This window comes from Saccopteryx bilineata, chromosome 2 (genome assembly GCF_036850765.1).
Source record: "Saccopteryx bilineata isolate mSacBil1 chromosome 2, mSacBil1_pri_phased_curated, whole genome shotgun sequence".
NCBI classification, from domain to species: Eukaryota; Metazoa; Chordata; class Mammalia; order Chiroptera; family Emballonuridae; genus Saccopteryx; species Saccopteryx bilineata.
The window spans coordinates 370,242,170-370,260,472 of record NC_089491.1 but is presented as its reverse complement, the minus strand read 5'-3'; the positions used below and the strand labels follow the sequence as shown (position 1 = coordinate 370,260,472).

At 49.8% G+C, this 18,303-nt stretch overlaps 1 protein-coding gene across 1 annotated transcript in view; it reads right to left on the bottom strand.

Moving 5' to 3' along the window:
* The window catches only part of MAP3K14 (mitogen-activated protein kinase kinase kinase 14), a 47,797-nt gene that overhangs the window by 10,087 nt on the left and 19,407 nt on the right, over window positions 1-18,303 (bottom strand). Inside the window, exons 2-6 of the mRNA XM_066263395.1 lie at window positions 10,748-11,023; window positions 9,487-9,556; window positions 7,655-7,865; window positions 6,938-7,552; window positions 5,917-6,054 (exon numbers count right to left, since the gene is read on the bottom strand). Coding sequence (XP_066119492.1) covers window positions 5,917-6,054; window positions 6,938-7,552; window positions 7,655-7,865; window positions 9,487-9,556; window positions 10,748-11,003 — 1,290 coding nt within the window. The 5' untranslated portion in view covers window positions 11,004-11,023. The remainder of the gene's footprint in view (window positions 1-5,916; window positions 6,055-6,937; window positions 7,553-7,654; window positions 7,866-9,486; window positions 9,557-10,747; window positions 11,024-18,303) is intronic.

Sequence of the window (18,303 nt, the reverse complement as noted above, 5' to 3'; positions counted from 1 at the left end):
GTGGGTGCTCAGAAAATGCTAGCTTCCCACCTCTTCCAGCCAGCTCAAATAAGAGCAGCTTATTAAATGCTTAGACTATCCTAAATAGACTTGTTCTCCTTTCTGGCAGTTGGGGATTCTCATGCTTGCGTGGAAAGGTACCACCAGGGGGCACTAGTAGTAGCAAAACCAGCACGGAAGAAATCAGGTTTCCTTGGGAGACCTGCTGAGTCGGCAAACAGGAGCTCAGCCAATGTGGGGTTTTTGGACTTTCCCCTATCAGTGGAAAATGTGTCTCTTCTGGTTACGTAAAGAATATCTGGTTTGGTTAATGAACTCACATGAACTTTGACTCTGTCAGTGTTTCCAGTTCTGAACCTGAGTTGTAACTAATCCACCAATGGGACTTGTATTAGCAAATGTCTGTAACCCTACTGCTCCCAGACTGTTAGCTGAAGCAACCTGGAACATCATGGAGAACTCAGAAGGGCATGTCAGGATACTTTTACTTTTGAGGGCAACAGCAATGATGTTCTTCTGCGGGACATGGCATAGACTGCTGGCTTAAGAGTTCATTTTCAACATTAGATCGTTCAGCATTCCTTTAGATTATATATATATATATATATATATATATATATATATGAAGATTTTATTTATTGATTTTACAGGGGTAGGGGAGCAAGAAGTATCAGCTCATAGATGCTTCATTTTAGCGGTTCATTGCTTGCTTGTCATATGTGCCTCGACCAGGCAAGCCCGGGGTTTTGAACCGATGACCTCAGTGTTCACTGTTTCACCATAGGCCAGGCTGGATGACATATTTTTATGAAACCAGGTTTTTCGAGGTTGCTGTGATAAATACTTCAGGGGAGCATGTGGAGCAGGAAACGAAGGTGATAGTGTCCAATGTGATCTCAAAGTTTGAGAAGTTGTGCAGTGCCCAACAAGGAGTACATCCCATTAGTAATTACGGTTGTTTAAGAACAGAAGGAGAATTTTTCTTTCAACTTATGTGTACTGTTATTCAAATGGCTACTAAGTTGTTGGAAGAAAAACATTATTTGACTTAATTATGGAATTACTAATAAATAGAACTCTAGGTAATTGTTTTGCCTTGGGGCGCCATGAAAAAATTACTGAGACATTAAGAGCTGTGAACCAAGAACTGCTTTAACTTTTTTTTTTTTTGTATTTTTCTGAAGCTGGAAACAGGGAGAGACAGTCAGACAGACTCCCGCATGCGCCCAACCGGGATCCCACCAGGGGCGACGCTCTGCCCACTAGGGGGCGATGCTCTGCCCCTCCAGGGCGTCGCTTTGCCGCGACCAGAGCCACTCTAGCGCCTGGGGCAGAGGCCATGGAGCCATCCCCAGCGCCCGGGCCATCCCTGCTCCAATGGAGCCTTGGCTGCGGGAGGGGAAGAGAGAGACAGAGAGGAAGGAGGGGGTGGAGAGTGGAGAAGCAAATGGGCGCTTCTCCTATGTGCCCTGACCGGGAATCAAACCCGGGTCCCCCGCACGCCAGGCCGACGCTCTACCGCTGAGCCAACGGCCAGGGCCAAGAACTGCTTTAACTTTTAAGAGACCCAGAAGCCCTCTAGAGTGGCCTGGAAATCTTAAAAACATTCCCACTCACTCAACCAAAGGTAGTTGAAGGAGACTTCAAAACACAAGGGTGCTGGCCCTGACCGGTTGGCTCAGTGGTAGAGTGTTGGCCTGGTGTGTGAAATCCCGGGTTCAATTCCCAGCCAGGGCACACAGGAGAAGCATCCAGCTGCTTCTCCACCCCTCCCCCTCTCCTTCCTCTCTAGCTTTCTCTCCCCCTCCTGCAGCCAAGGCTCCATTGGAGCAAAGTTGACCCGGGCGCTGAGGATGGCTCCAGGGCCTCTGCCTCAGGTGCTAGACTGGCTCTGGCCGCAGCGGAGCAACGCCCTGGATGGGTAGAGCATCGCCCCCTCTGGGTGGATCCCGGTCGGGTGCATGGACTGACTCCCTGCTTCTAACTTTGGAAAAAATACACAAAAACAACAATAATAACAAAACACAAGGTGCTCCAGAATCTGTGCCAGCTCAGTGAGAGCAAGCCAGAGGGCAGTCCCGAGGGAGCCAGGCGGGGCAGAACGCACGGGCTGTGTAGCCCAAGCCAGCTGCTGTCTGGCCCACCTCCTCTCCTGGACATCAATCTCATCCTCATCTGGAAAGTGAGGGGCTGGACTGTGATAAGATGCTAATGAGAACTAATATTTAACACCCTTTTTAACACATGCCATGCACTGTTCTACGCACTTTCTAATCATCGGCTATTCTCATTATCTCCACACAGCAGGTGCTTGGTAACAGCTGGCTCTACTTGGCCAAGGCCACACTATCCCACATCAGTGGCAGAGTCAAAAGGAGGCTCCTAGAACTCCATGCCTGAGCCAGATGTTCCCAAATGAATGGTTCTTAATCCTCTCTGGGCTGCAGAATCCTTTGAAAATCTATTAAATGGATCCTATGAATTCACCCACTGACTAGGATGAGAGCTTCTACAGTGGCTGTTAAAAAGCATTAGCACAATGCATATGTACCATAAGGAAATCTATCCATGAGCAGAGGCAGATTTAACAGTGGGCATACCGGGCATGTGCCCTGGGCCCTGACTCCCGAAGGGCTCCGCAAACCCCCAACTTTACACTTTTTTTCTAATGACACCAAGTTTGGTTTCATATGTGCAATTTTAACATCAATAGTACATAATATTTTTATTTAAAAATATGGTTAACATGTATTTTTATTTTCCCTGTCCTTTTTTAAGGGGCCCAATATTTTCTTCTGCGCCCAGGGCTTCAGCCGACCTTAACCCGCCTCTGTCCGTGAGATACTGTTATGTGAAGAAACACGGTACAGAACACCTCTATGGCAGTGTTTCTTAAACGTCGGTCAGCAGTTACCCATACAACATCAGGGTGATTAACTCTTTCGTGGACCAGTATGAAATTCCTGGTGGGCCGGCACTGGTCTGTGGACTGCCACTTGAAAAATATTGCTCTAAGTCAGGGATCGGGAACCTTTCTGGCTAAGAGAGCCATGAACGCCACATATTTTAAAATGTAATTCCGTGAGAGCCATACAACGAGCCGCGTATGTTAGGCATTATCCAATAAAAATTTGATGTTGTCCTGGAGGACAGCTGTGATTGGCTCCAGCCACCCGCAACCATAAACATGAGCGGTAGAAAATGAATGGATTGTAACACATGAGAAGGTTTTATACTTTTAACATTATTTTTTTTTTATTAAAGGTTTGTGAGCCAGATTCAGCCATCAAAAGAGCCACATCTGGCTCACAAACCATAGGTTCCCGACCCCTGCTCTAAGTGGCTAAGTTTTTACCTGGAACATTAATGTAATTGGTTAGAAGTCCCAGGCTTGCCTGGTCAAGGCATATACGAGAAGCAACTATTATAAGTTGATGTTTCTTGCCCCTTCTCTCTCTCCTACTCTAAAAAATCAATAAATACAATCTTTTAAAGAAAAACATTGCTCTAGTCTGATCTGTGGTGGCACAGTGGATAAAAAGCGTCAACCTAGAATGCTGAGGTCGCTGGTTCGAAACCCTGGGCTTGCCTGGTCAAGGCACATATGGGAGTTAATGCTTCCTGCTCTTCCCCCCTTCTCTCTCTCTCTCCTTCCTAAAATAAATTCTTAAAAGAAACACAAAAACACTGCTCTAGGGTACAATCTCATTTTAGTAAGGGAAACTCTACAATACATGTTTATGTATGCATAGCAAATCTAAAAGGATTTATGTCAAAGAATAGTTACCTCTGTGAATAGGACTGGGAAACAGGGAGACTTTTGTTTTTTGGGGGGTTTCATTTGAATTCTTTTATAATGAGCCTGTATTTATTTACAATTAAAAGATCAAACAAAACCTTAAAAAACAAAAAACAAAAACTTCACATTAAACCCCAGACTCATGACCAATCAGCATCTGACCTTGGGCCACAGATGTTCTAGAGAAAGGACCACGGAAGGGTTGTCCTCGCCACATGCTGGGTCCTTTCCATGGAGCACTGGAGGGTGCACTGACTTGCCCTGACCCTGTGTGCATCCTGACCTCTGATTCCGTTCCTGCCCACCCCGTCCTACCCCCTCAGCAGGGAACTGTTTCTCGGACCCCACTGCCTGCCCTGCCTCTTTCCAAGAGAAAGGAGGGGCTGGCTGCCCAACCAAGGGCAGCTGTGTGCGCTGCCCACCAGCCATCCCCACCGAGACCTTGGACAACAGGAGAGTGCTGAGAGTGGACGCTCTGGGGGGCGGAAGTGCTGATCTGAGGGGTGGGAAGTCAGAGTAGTGCTGGGAGCTCTCCTGACTGCCCTGGGGAGGTGAGAAATGGAGTATTTGCCCCCTTCTACTATATTAGGATTGTTTACCTTGTTGCCTGGGACTCAGAACCTCAGCAGGGGAACAGCTGAGAGGCCCGGTGACTAAGCTCCCCAGCACTGGCCATTCATCTCCAGGACACTTCACACCCTCTTGCTGTCCTCCCACCCGCCTCTCAGGAGGGACAGCTGAGCCTTCTCCGATGGCCTGGGGAGGGAGCTGCAGCTGGGGAGGTCAGGCACGTGGCCTTGGCATCCCGCTGGAAGACGATGACCCACACTGGCAAGAACTCCGCACATGTTTTGGTCAGTGGGGGTTGACGAGGCTGGAGCCTGCTTATTTGACACAATATGTCTGAAGTTTGGGGTAATACCTATGGATAGTCCCCTCTTGTCCTATTACCCTAAGGCTCAAACTCTAGAACTCTAACACACCCTGGCCCATGGACAAGCCAGGGAAGCCAGGTTTATTAACATCACAATTTGTATCTTCACCTCTTAAAGCCACAGGCACCCATGACAGCAGCACAGTTGATGTCCATGCTACATGGGTCCTGGTCTTGCTACTTGGTTCCTTTCCATTTGGGGATCAGGATGTCCTTGACCGAAGCTGCTTGAAAACAAGGTCCATCTGAGTTGGTTTATTTTACCTTGCCAATGGGTCAAGGAAATGGCCCGTGAAAATGCTTCTGATTTCTGGTTTCAGAAGTCCTGGATGCTAGCCTTGGGCCTGGGACAAGGTGACTACCAGTCAAGGTGAGCCGACAGTCAGAGGGAGGAGAAAGGTAGCAGAAGGGGAGAGGGGCCGACAGCTTCCAGGCCAGTGGATGTGCGGCTAGCGGACCTGTGTGTGATCTGACAAGGCCTTCGTTCCAGGCCCAGCTGTGTGACAAGGGCAAGGCACGTAACTGTCTCTGGTCTCCAGTTCTAACATCTGTGAGATTATAGAGTGGAGGGCCTCTGTCTCTAATTGAAATCCTAGGACCACAGTCCTCCTCATCCTCCCTGAAAAGTGGTTCAAAGGTGGCCACTAGTCAGACATGCCTGGGTCTCTTGCTATGTCTCATTTCTCATAGGGTCCATCTCCCAAGACCTATTATAGCTGGGTGACAGGAGGCAGAGGCCAAACTCAAACCAGATCAGACTTCTCACACGCACGGCCTCCTCCAGAGGCATCTGTTAGGTGGAGGCTATTACTCTTACAATTCTCTTCTGGTCCAGGTGTGGGGTGGCCCCACTATGTGATTAGGGGTTTCAGCCCCACATGAGTGTCACGATGATGCACCCATCCTCCAGGTTCACCTGCCCCTGGTATGGCATCAGGAGCGGCCCAGGCTGCACGCACACTCTCAGATTCCCTCTCACGTACACACATACCAAGTGCAGCTCCCGGACTGGGACATGTGACTGAAACTGACCCAGGGCCGCCAGGAGAGCCAGGCTCCATTAGCAAGTCAGTCCCCCAGCCACCCTGTGACTGTCCCTGAAGGAAAGCGGAGGGAGAGCTCCAGGCCACCTGGCCTCCCTCTTCAGCCCCTGGACTCTGGCACACTTTTTCTTTCGGCATACCTTTTTGACAGCACACTGGAAGCCGGTCTGCTTGTCCTCCATCCTGTGCACCTCTCCGAAGGAGCCTCTACCCAGGCAGGGCTGGCGTGTGGCCCAGTGGACCTCCTCTCGGTACTCATAATCCACTGGTTTCAGTTTCTGGAGTTGGCAGGAGAGAAGCCGGTCTGAAGCTATAGTCGGGAGGGCTCTCCAGCTGGTGTCCTGGCCAGGCGGCTGGGGCTGAGCCCTCACACTCAAAGATACCACCGAGTTGGGGGCAGGGGGGCAGCACCCAGGAGGGCGTTATGGGAATAGGTGGGGCCTCATGTGCTGCCTGCGGCCAGCTGGTCCTTGTGATGAAAAACCTCCCAGACTTGTGGTTGTGGGACACAAATGGGACTGTCAACAACCTTGACAATGAAAAAGTATAACTCAGCAGCTAAAAGGTAGAAGAAAGGGAAGGACAGTGAGGGGGGCAGGGGCCAAGGGATAATGTCAAAGGTGGGCGGAATAAAGCCCAGAAATTTAAGTGTGAAAATCATTTAGAGTTATAAAATCACCTAGTAAGAGAGCGAGAGAAGGGGAGGAAGAGGGTAGCGAGGATAAGCAAAATGCTTATGATTCATATCAGGGGTCATGGGGTGACTTCTGAAGTTGACATGCTTATTCCTGTTTCTTAGCAGTATGTATTATCACACACACACTCTCTCTCTCTCAGCAATAATGAGGTTACTTACTAAACTAAAAATAGATATAGCTAGAAAGACAGAAAAGTAAGCCTGGAGGTTGAGTGGGAGACTGCTGCTTTTCATCAATGCTAAGCAATTTGCTATTTCTTTTTTTTTTTTATCACATGCACGAGTGATTTTGAGAAAAAACCATTCCCCTAAAGGTGGGAACTTGACAGTGAGTCTGGTAGGTTTCTAGAGATGCCCGTTCTCCCATACAGGTCCCCACCCGGTTCCTAGCTGCGGCCCTCGGCCCTGGACTTGGAGGTGGTGGTAGTGGTGTGTGTGTGTATGTGTGTTTGGGGCTTACCTACCTCAGTAAGCAGGACCCCCTCGCTGTCCTCAGTTTCGGGGCTGGGCGCCTCGGGCCTGGAGCCTCCCACTGACCAGGTCTTGGCCAGGCTGGCCAGGCTGTGGGCCTGGCCAGAGCTCACGCTACCCTGCAGGGCGTGTACCAGGTACTCCTCCACAGAAAACTTCTCATGAATGCCACAGGGTGGGCGGCTGGGCTCCAGGGGTGTGCCAGGCAGGGGCTTCTGACTGTTTACACAGGCCAGTTTGCCCAGGGGTGGGCCCGGCAGGGGCTGATGGCTATCTACACAGGCCAGCTTGCCCAGGAAGGACTCCAGGGGGTGAGGTTTCCAGGGCTGGAGGGGGTGGAATGGGAAGGGGTGGGGTAGCCTGCTGTAGGGGAAGGGGTGAGCGAGCTGCGGCAGGGGGCCCACATCCTGGGGGTGGTGGAGTTTCCACACATGGTTCAGACATTGCAAGGGACTGATTAGTTTGTGGAGCTCTGATCGAGGCAGTGCTGGCCGAAGGCCCTCCCCGAGTTTCTTAAAACACAGTTGGTCAAGTCCTGGCTCCTTCAGAGGCTTGGTGAACTGGGGGTCATTTCTAATATATAGGGTGCCAAGTGGAGACTCATCCTCCTGTGGGGAAGACACAGGTATTAGGACACAGGGCAGGGCCCAGGCACAGGTGCTGTCCCCAAGGCCCTGTGAGCCAGTTCTGGTGATGACGGCCAGTCTCACCTGCACAGGGACAGTGCAGCTCTCCTGCTCGGGGGTCCTGGGGAGGGGTCTGGCCAAGGCCACTCCTGCCTGAGCCAGGGACTTCGAGCTCTTCTTCTTGCGTTTCTTCCGGGCTTTGCTGCGACGCTTCCCCTTCCAACACACACGGGCCATTTTGCCCTCAGTGGCGTGTGCCACATTGTTGGGGATCTGATCAAGGCTCTCCGACTGGCTGTCAGGAAAGGGACAGACAGGCATTTTAAACGTGAGGTGGCAGGAAGACCTCACTGATTAGGTAACTGCGGTCAGAGTCATAGACAAATCCCAGCTTACTTGGTACTGGTGTGAATATGGGACTGTACCTAAAACCCCAGGAACCTCCGTTTTCTCATCAAACGGGTGTAGTATTTCAGCACGCAGGAGAAGAGGTTTAAAAAAACAGCTCGCTTAAAAAGTCTACCTCAGTGCCTGGCCCCACAGCCCAGCTTCCAACAAACAATATTACTGTATTTCCCTACATATAAGACACACTTTTTTCTGAAAAAATCTGGGGTCTAAAAACTGGGTGCATCTTATACAGTGGTTGTAGATTTTTTTTTTACTTGTATTTCCCGCTTTTTCGCACTCATTGTTGAAGACAGTGATTCGTCATCAGACACAGATGAGGACAAGCTAAAGGATGGGAGTTTTGAGTGATAAGGAATTGTATGAATTTTATGATGAATAAAACTTGAGTTAAATAACTTCATGTAATACAATTTTTTTTCAAATTTCGGGCCCCAAAATTAAAGTGTGTGTTATACATGGGATCGTCTTATACATGGGGAAATATGGTACTATTGTGATGGGGTGCACACTGGCCCTCCGGACACATACTTCTTTCCATTCTCTGAAGGTCTGAGGCTTCCCCAACCCCGGGTCCTGCTTGGCTCTTACCCATGTCAGGTATTAAGGCCCTGGCAATGGTTTCTAAAAGGGTTGCTGCCAGTCAGCTGTGGAGCACACCATGGCCTTAGCCACCCTTCCATGGCCTCACCTTCTGCCTCCCACAAAGCAGGCAGACTCACCCCAGTCCGGGTGGTTGTTAGAGGCCTACAGCTTCCCTCGGGTAGCTGAAAGAAGGGGGTCCATCAGAAACCCCCTACCCTGGGCTAAAGGCATTGGGTCAGCGTAAGCAATCTGACCAAACACTGAGCATTTCCGGATCCAAGGATAGCAGCCCTCCCCACCACCTTTTAATTACTACCAGTTTCCAAATTCTACTGATAAAAAAGTCCACTCCGTGGCAGAGGAGGAAGTTGTTCCCAGGTTCTACTTTCAGTTGCCAAAAGTCATCCTTGGGGGTGGGGAGCCTGGGAACAGACTGGCCTCACTCGGCCTGCTCCCTGCAGGCCCACGGAGCTGGGAGTCCATCTGTCCCGCCTGTGTCCGAACCCTCATCACCCCCCGCCCCCCACTGTCTCACAGGAGAAGACACAGCGGGTTTCTCCCACAGTTAAGAGTGGCCCCTCGGGCCTGTGCTTATGGTCACACATCAGCGAAAGTGACTCCTGTTCCCAGCACCCTCACTACTGATGGGAAACAAGGGGAGCAGCAAGGACTCTGAGAATAAAAATAAAGCGTCAAGCTGATGTGGCCCAGAGGCAGTCATCCACAGGCCGTGAAAAGCTTTTGAAAAGCTTATTTGGCTGAGAGAGCAGCTCAGCCAGGAAAGCCTGGGCGGCTTCCAAGAGCTGCACCACAGGTGCTGAAGGAGGGAGCCAGGGGTCACTTGGGAGCGGCCTGGGCGAGCAGCTGGGGGAGGGAGGACGCTGGCTTAGTTCCCTGTGTCCCACTCACGCTCACCTCCTTACCTGTACTGTTTTGACCCAGCGATGAAAATCCGTTCTGAAAAGGTGGGGCTGAACTCTTGGCTATTCTCACCTTTTGAGTAAAGGAAAAGCGGTTGGACAAGCAGAAGGGAGAGAAGGTATGGGAATTCAGCACTGAGGAGAGAGGCATTTCCCAGACACCCTCTCGGGCCACTCCTCCTCCCCTGCAGACCACCGCTATCTCTCGGGCCACTCACCTCCTTACCCATGCCAGCTCCTCGCACTGACTCACCCCACCCTTCCAGTTTAAGGGTCAAGAGCAGAGGGGTCACTAGGTGCCTGTCTCACTTCACTTACTGGGAAGCTTAAGTGAGATGGTCTACAGAAATCCTCCGCGCAGAGCCTGGCACATTGGACAGCTCAGTAAACACATGTTACTCTGTATTTACATATATATGGATAGGAGTGTTTATGTTATTATATTATGTCACTCATTCCACTTCAATTTTTATTCCTCATCTCTCCTGAAAAACCAGACAGAAGGCAGTGAAAACGAGGGGAAGCATGTGTATATGTGGGAAATGCCATCACGAGCTGTCTCGGTCCAAGAAACCTCTGGGCTTGGCTGGTGGGTCGGGAAGAGAGGAGACTCCTGCCCCAACCCAGCCCCCTGGGAGTTTCTCAGGCTCTGCTGGCAGCCATCATTTCAAGTCGTTTCTGGGGTACAGTAAGTGGAAGCAGAAAGGACCAGGTCAGGCCTGCCCCTGCAGCAGCCAGCAGCCCAGCAGCCTGCCCAGCAGGCCCGAGAACAGGTGTTCATTCTGCGGGGCGGGGCCCCCTGGAGGTGGAAGAGAATCAGCCCCAGAGGGGCTTTCCAGGAGGCTTGGCCTTTCCTGCCTGGGCCTCTCCAGAGATGCTCAGGCTGCTCAAGGTCACAGCGGAAGGCTGAGGGCCTCCTGGACAATCCTGCACACAGCACCCAGGACCTGTGAAGCACATGATTTTCTGCCTTCCAGCTCTTCTGCTCTGGTTACAACGGGGAAAAGCCTCCATTTGCTGCTCTCTCCTCCTATGCCTCACTCCCCAGCACTGTTACAGCTCCCGCTTCACACTCATTTTGGGCCTAACCCCCCTGCTGTGTCTTATGCAAATCACATGGAGTGGTCACTCTGACTTTCCTCTTCCATAGGGGGACCCCGAATGTCACTTGTGCCAGCCACCCTTGCACAAGGACTGCACACACTGCAGGCCCACCCTCCTGCCCTTGCTGCCAGATCCCCAGCCCCAACCTGAGGCCCCTTACATTCAGCCTGGGCGATGATGGAGATGGCGGCCAGCCCGCCCTCGGAGCCTTCCTTGGCTGTGCCTTTGGTAATCACGTCGTTCAGGATCTCCCACTTCCCGCAGAACACGGGGCTCTTCTCCACGGCCTCAAGCTTGCTCACGGAGCCTTGCTTCTTCCCCATCGCCTGGGTCTTCTCCTTGGCTTTGGCGAGCTCCTTCTGCTGCCCAACCACCGAGCCGGGAGCGCCTGGGCAGGCCATTTCCATCACTGCCATCTCTCAGGCTCACGTTCACCCTGAGGGCGAGACCCAACAGAGCGGGTCACTCACAGACCCCTGGGGCCCAGGTCAGGCTTGGGTCAGAGGAGAAACGGGGGGGGGGGGGGAGATGGGGCTCTGTCTCTTTATGCCATGTGTTTTTATCCTCCAAATGTCCCAAAAGGCAAAGAAGTCCACCTCTCAGCTTCCACACTGGCCCTATGTGCTGTGAGCCCCCGGCCCTACCAGCACCCCACCTTAAACAGACTCCTCCACTCTGCCCAACAAGGAGGCTTCCAGCCCACTTCCTCCAGATAGCCATGGCGCAGCCACTGCGTTGGGTGGTTCTTGCCTTTATAAATAATGGCTGAATCTTCTGTTGTTTGTTTTATGGCAAAGTTTGCTTCCCCAGAACAGGGTGGTGGATCCTGTATTCCAAAACCATTAGTCACCACGCTGGCTGCTCAAGCCTTGCCTTCTTAGAGAGCATGCCCATACCATCCACATGGCTTTTCTTCAAGAGGAGAGAATAAAGGTTTGTTCCCTAGCAGGAGGTAGATATACATATGTGTATGTGCATGTGCATGAATGTATCTATATGCCTACATATATAAAAGTCAACATGCAAATGGAAGCACCAGCACTTGGCTCCTGTCCCAAGAGCATCTGTTTGTGGCTCTCCAAAGCGAAAAGACACCCTTCTATGATGTCTGAACTCATTTGCTAAAAATCTCTCCTAGTATTTTTTTCTTCCAGGCAATATTACAAGAGGAATTTATATGAGAGCCCCCAATGCCAACCTACATCTCTAGAAACATGAGAACAAAGTACAAAAATTCACCTCTCTGGGGTACTGCTCCAGCAGCCCTGCATGTTACCAAGAAGCCACAGGGTGAGCCCAGTGTGGAGACAATCTGTGCAAACAGCATTTGGACTAGAACTGCCATGAAACAGCACAGTACCAACCTGAGATTGTGACCATTTGGGAACCTTTTTAGACTGGGACTATGAACTCCCAAAGCAGGGTCTTGATTTGCTATAGACAAGGGCTGAGAAGGCCCCAAATGCAAACAGGTCTTTAATAAGTACTCTCCGGGGGCAGCCTAGTCTTAGGGCTGGTACTAAAAGATGTAGTCTTCCCTGCTGTAACTCCACTCATCCCGGACCATGCCTCCATTTGCTCTTGGGGCAAAAAGGCAGACCATGTGAATGAAGCCAAACCTCGAACATCTCTGGCCTTTTGCCCCATCAATCTTAAATGAGACAGTGGGAAGCTGGGAAACATTAGGCTAAAACCTTCCTACTGACTCTGCCTCACCACAATGGCTACGAAAGACTGAGCCAGTCTGACTGGGGTGGGGTGAGGGGGTGGGTGTGTTGGTCACTACTATTTGATCCTTACATCTGTGCCTTCAAGGGCCTCCTAGCTTTGAACTCAGAGTGCCTCCAGCTTTGAACATGAATGCCTGGGTTTGGTCCTGAAGGCCAGATGCTGAGGAGGCTGGATGGGTGACCTCATTCATGACCTTAACAAGACCAGGGGTGGTCTGACTTAGGTTAAGTGAAGGCCCTCCAAGGCAGGCTGTGTTCCTTGTAATCTCACTTTCTTCCCACCCCACAAGTCCTCAACCCCTGCAACCTCCAGAAAGGAACTGATCTAAGGCCTCCCGTCCCCTTGCTCAGATTCCTTACCAGGGGAATCGAGATCTTAGAAATGGACTTTGAGGTCTGCTTACAGGGATCTCCCCATTACTTTAACTTGCTCATTTTCACTTGAAGAAACGGAGGCCTAATTTGACAGTGACTTGCCCAAGGTCACCCAGACTACGTTTGGCAGTGCAGGGCCAGGGCCTAGATACTCCAGGCTCTTGGCTGTGCTGCCCACTCCCCAAGTCTCCTGGGTTACAGGCAAGCACAAGGGGGGAACTCATAGTGCCCTCTGGTCAGTGGGCTGCTGAAGGCAGGGGTGGTGCCCTTAGTGTATAGCACAGCGAGGCAGAAAGACAACCGATGTTGGCTGAATGAGGGAATCAAAGGATGATCTTAGAGACAGGGCGATCCTGAGCATGGGAGACGGAGACAGCAGTCCACCTGATGAGAGAGAACTGAGGCCAAGTGCTTGATAGTTGTTCTGGGGCACCCAGCTGTTCGAGATCTAGCTGTGCTGGGGCCCACACAGCCTGTCTCTGCCTGACACGGCTCAGCTTGAGCTAGAGCTCCACTAGAGAGGCTTGGGGGGACACTCTCTTCCCCAGCTACCATCCTTTCAGCTTGGTAGTTAAGTGGGGTGCTGCCCAGGCCCTGGGCCTCCCTCCATGAGCGTGTCAGGCTCCCCTGCCCCGGAGATGCCGAGGCGGAGGCAGCCAAGCTCGGGGCCTCTGCAGTTCCCTGGTGACTCATCCAACAGCCTGCTCGGCAGAGAGAGGAACAAGAAGGCTGTTGAGAAGCTAACCCAGGCGCTGGCAGCTGAACCTGTGAAGAGCACGGGGGAAACAGGCTGACCCTCACCTCCCAGGGGCGCAAAATCACGGCCTGGGAACTGGACAGCTTCTCCTGTGGCTGGCTTTCCTGGGCCACATGACCATGACTCAGACTCTCACTGACAGACTCCAAGTTCAAGAGGCTATTCTCGGGACACTTTGGCCTGACAGCAGCTCTTTTACAACACACACACACACACACACACACACTCTCTCTCTCTCTCTCTCTCTCTCTCTTTCCTTTCTTCCTTCCCCACTTCTATATTGGTTCTGGTTTACAAAAAAGGGTTCTGCATTTAAGCCCAGGACTGCTGGCCAGGTGGCCTCCGCAGCCCTGGTTTTGATCCCGGGCTTGTCATCCCAGCTCACAGCCCCGCAGCTCTCCAGACTCCGCTCTCCCCCAGCTTGTGGGGAGTGAGGACTAAGTGGGAGGCAGTTATGTCTCTGCCTTTGATGGCAGGCCAAAATCCTGATCCATTACTCAGCCTGGACTCTCTCCCCAGCTCCACTCACGCCTCAAATGCATTCAGGCCGCTGCTCTGTCAGGACTGAGGACGTATGTAAGCAGTAGCAACAGCCAAATCTACTCAGCTCACCCACAAGGCCATGAAAACAAAAGCGGAAAGGAAAGGTGGAATTCATTCAGTGTTCTTTTAGGGTCTGGTGCATGCACATTGCCTGTCCTCTCTTCTGTGGTGCCGCACCGAGTCCCTGGCGCAGGCCTGGGGTATGAATGACTGCGATGGTACCAGATGAACCCTTGAGGGCCCCTGGACCCTGCAACTCAAACTTGGCTCCTTTACCAGGTAGTAAATAAAGGTCTTCTGTCCAAGGTGAGGAGTTGTTAATATGGGTTCAAGGATGGCTTCAGGATGGTCTATGAGCCCCAGAAACTATCTACAGTTTGTATTTTTTCCAGGGAAGAGGTCCACAGCTTCTATCACATCTCCAAGGGTCTGACTTTCCCCAGAAGGTTCCAGTAATCCCCAGGAAGATCAAGGCCAGGGCTAAATGCCTGATGCTGGCTCTGCTCTCCCACCCCGGGGGAGAGGGCACCCAGCTAAAGCAGCAGTTTGCAACCGGACTGCAAGTTAGAATAACTAGATGAGTTCTTAAAATGCACTCACCCTAGACTTACTGAATCAGTCACTGGGCATTAGGCCCGGAATCGGTACTTTTGACATGTTCTCTGGATGATTCTGAAGCCAAGGGGTCAAGGATGGCTATTTTACCCGCTCTCTATACTGTAAGGCTGTGCTGTCCAATATAGCAACCACTAGCCATAGCTAGCTAGTTACATTTAAATCAATTAAAATTAAATAAAATTTAAAAATCAGTTCCTCAGTTACACAGGCCCTATGTTGGCCAGTGCAGTGAGAGAACATTGCCCTGATTGCAGAAAGTTCTGTTGGACAGCTCAAGGCTAGGATAGCAATGTTTTCTCAACAGCAAAAATTCTGTTCTTAGGATTCTGAGAGAAGAATGCAGATTAGGTTAAATAAAATTTTTATTAACTGGAGGGTACACAAATTTTAAATTAAAAATTTTATTTTCAGTGTTGATAACCTCTCTAAAATGTATTATATTTCACTTCCCTGTTTTAGTAAGTATGGTAAAAACACCAGACTGGGAACCAGAAGAGAAGAGTTTTAGTGTTGGCAACTTTTTTTTTTTAAAGCAGTGGGACCATTTTTGTCAAATGAAATCATACCTCAACTCCCAATATATAAAAGAACTACAGAAACATGCAACTGATATGTAACTCACATTAGAAGTAGCTGCTCTGCGAAAGAAGGTGGGCAAGGGTCTACAGCAGGGGTAGTCAACCTTTTTATACCTACTGCCCACTTTTGTATCTCTGTTAGTAGTAAAATTTTCTAGCCACCCACCGGTTCCACAGTAATGGTGATTTATAATGTAGGGAAGTAACTTTACTTTATAAAATTTATAAAGCAGAGTTACAGCAAGTTAAAGCATACAATAATAATTACTTACCAAGTACTTTATGTCGGATTTTCACTAAATTTGGCAGAATAAATCTTTATAAAACAACTTACTATAGTTAAATCTATCTTTTTATTTATACTTTGGTTGCTCTGCTACCACTCACCATGAAAACTGGAATGCCCACTAGTGGGCGGTAGGGACCAGGTTGACTACCACTGGTCTACACCAGGGGTCCCCAAACTTTTTACACAGGGGGCCAGTTCACTGTCCCTCAGACCGTTGGAGGGCCGGACTATAAAAAAAACAACTATGAACAAATCCCTATGCACACTGCACATATCTTATTTTAAAGTAAAAAAACAAAACGAGAACAAATACAATATTTAAAATAAAGAACAAGTAAATCTAAATCAACAAACTGAAGAGTATTTCAATAGGAACTATGGGCCTGCTTTTGGCTAATGAGATGGTCAATGTCCTGTTCCATATTTGTCACTACTAGCTGTAACAAGTGATATGACGTGCTTCCGGAGCCGTGACGCCTGCGTCCCGCGTCACCGGAAGTTGTACTGTATGGTGAGCGATGCCGTGCTTTGCGGCGCCACCACATACAGTGCTCCTCTCACTGACCACCAATGAAAGAGGTGCCCCTTCCGGAAGTGCAGTGGGGGTCAGATAAATAGCCTCAGGGGGCCGCATGCGGCCTGCGGGCCGTAGTTTGGGGACCCCTGGTCTACACCCTCAGCTTCCCTTCATGCGCCATGAACCTCTGTAGAATCCTAGGTCCCCAAGGAAAAGAGTTTGCAAACCACTAGCCTAGGAAATCTATTAAAGTCCCTTCTAGTTCTCAAAATGTCACCAATCTGTCAGGATTATTTGAGGGCTGGATGACTCCAATTCAGAATGACTATTGTCAATATTTACTGAGCACCCACAACTACTAATTTCATTTTCAGATGTGAGGACCAAGGCTTAGAGAAGCTCAGTTGCCCACCAAAACAGTCACACAGTCACAAGCTGTAGAGGTGGGGCTGACCCACACTGCTGCCTCCCGAGCCTGCTAAAGCTTAAGCAGGCTGCCCCATTTCTCCTCGTCGTCTTTGGGGTTGTTTTGAGGACTGAATGAGGTACAGTACAGAAACGCCAATTGGCCTGCCTTGCCAATAGAAGATGCTGATGAAAGTTCACTCCCTTAGGCATCACCAGGCCAATAAATGCCACCATTGAGACAATAGGACTTCTCTGTTTCAGCACCATATGGTCAAGGTGTGGAGCTTTACTTAAGCCATTTAACACACTGAGATAAAAATCTCCATCTTCCAGGATCATCTTGAAAATGTCCACTGAGGAGCCAGGGAAGACCAGGGCAAATCCCTCTCATGACTATTTCATCTGGAAATAAAATGTGTCCTTCTCTGAATGCCCAGAGGAGACAAATAGCAGAAGCAGAATGACTCAACTTCCTTAATACAATATTAGTTGAAAACCAATCTTATCCTGATGCTTCCTCTTTTATGCCCCAGCTTGCCTGGCCACCAGACCACACTGGGCCAGCCTCTGCGTATTAAGAGCAAGGGGCTATTCAGAAAGGGGAATCGAAGGCCAGCACCAGGCAGAACGAGCTGGTCTGGCAAAACAGTTACCTGGCTAGGCAGAAACAGTTCCCCACATACACTCAGCCTTGGCTCTCTTTCTGCCCTGTTTGCTCTCCCCGACCCCCGCTTCTGTTGCAGCCAGACTGCTCCCTTCGCTGGCCTGAACCGGGTAGCAGCAGTACGTGAGCCTCAAGATCCCTTTTCTTTGCTCACCCTGTTGGTCCTGCAGAGAATGCCTTCTTTCTTTATTAATAACTGTCCAGATCTCACCTAGCCTATCTCCTCAATGAAGCCTTTTGTGATAGGCCTCTGTATTCATTTAACAAGTGTTCAATGAGTGGCTCCTGAGGGCCAGGGACTGTAAAGACATCAGATGTCTTCTATGTGCTGGGCAGGTGATAGGTGCTTTATCTACACTACTGATGAACCTCACAGCAACCCTGCAAGGCTGGTAATATTATTCCCATTTTGCAGATGAAGAAACTGAGTTTCCAAGATATACGTTACCTGTAGAAACAAATGAGGCCAATTTACACAACTAGAGTATCTAACAAGGGGTTTGGGCTAAAGCTAGGACATGCCTGGCCCTTTCCCCTGCGCCTCAAGGATCCTCAGTTCTTTTCTAGAATCAAAGCTCGTTGGCAGAGGTATCTGGAACAACCAAGAACTGAGCAGTATTACTACTCATGTAGATACTACTACCCATATTTTACCCACAGGATCTACCCACTGTTGGTAATAATTTCTTAGCCTGTGGAGGCATAAGAACTAAAACTGAGGGGTCTCATCAGTAAGGGCTGAATCACAAAGCACTGGTTAGATTTCTAGGTGACTTACACTAGTACATGTTCCCAGAATGTTATGATTTTTAACTTGATTAGCTTTAACAGGTCATTTCATTTTCTTAAAACAATTAGAAAGAAACTCACAGCTTGACTTGTGGTGGCACAGTAGATAAAGCATCCACCAAAGAATGTTGAGAGTGCTGGTTTGAAACCTCGGGCTTGACCGGTCAAGGCACATACGAGAAGCAACTATCACGCATTGATGCTTCCAGCTCCTCGCTGCCCTCCTTCTCTCTTTCTCTCATCTTTCTAAAATCATTAAGTAAAACCTTTAAAACAAAAAGAAACTCACACACAATACATACATACAAATAAGAGTTCCAGGGAAGATGGCACTACCTTCATCGAAAGAACCACTGAAAATGTCAGCCCAATATATTCAATTAGCAAGAGAACTCGACTCAAAGGAACTGCTGAGCTAAAGCCAGCCCTACATTCAATTAAAAAAAAC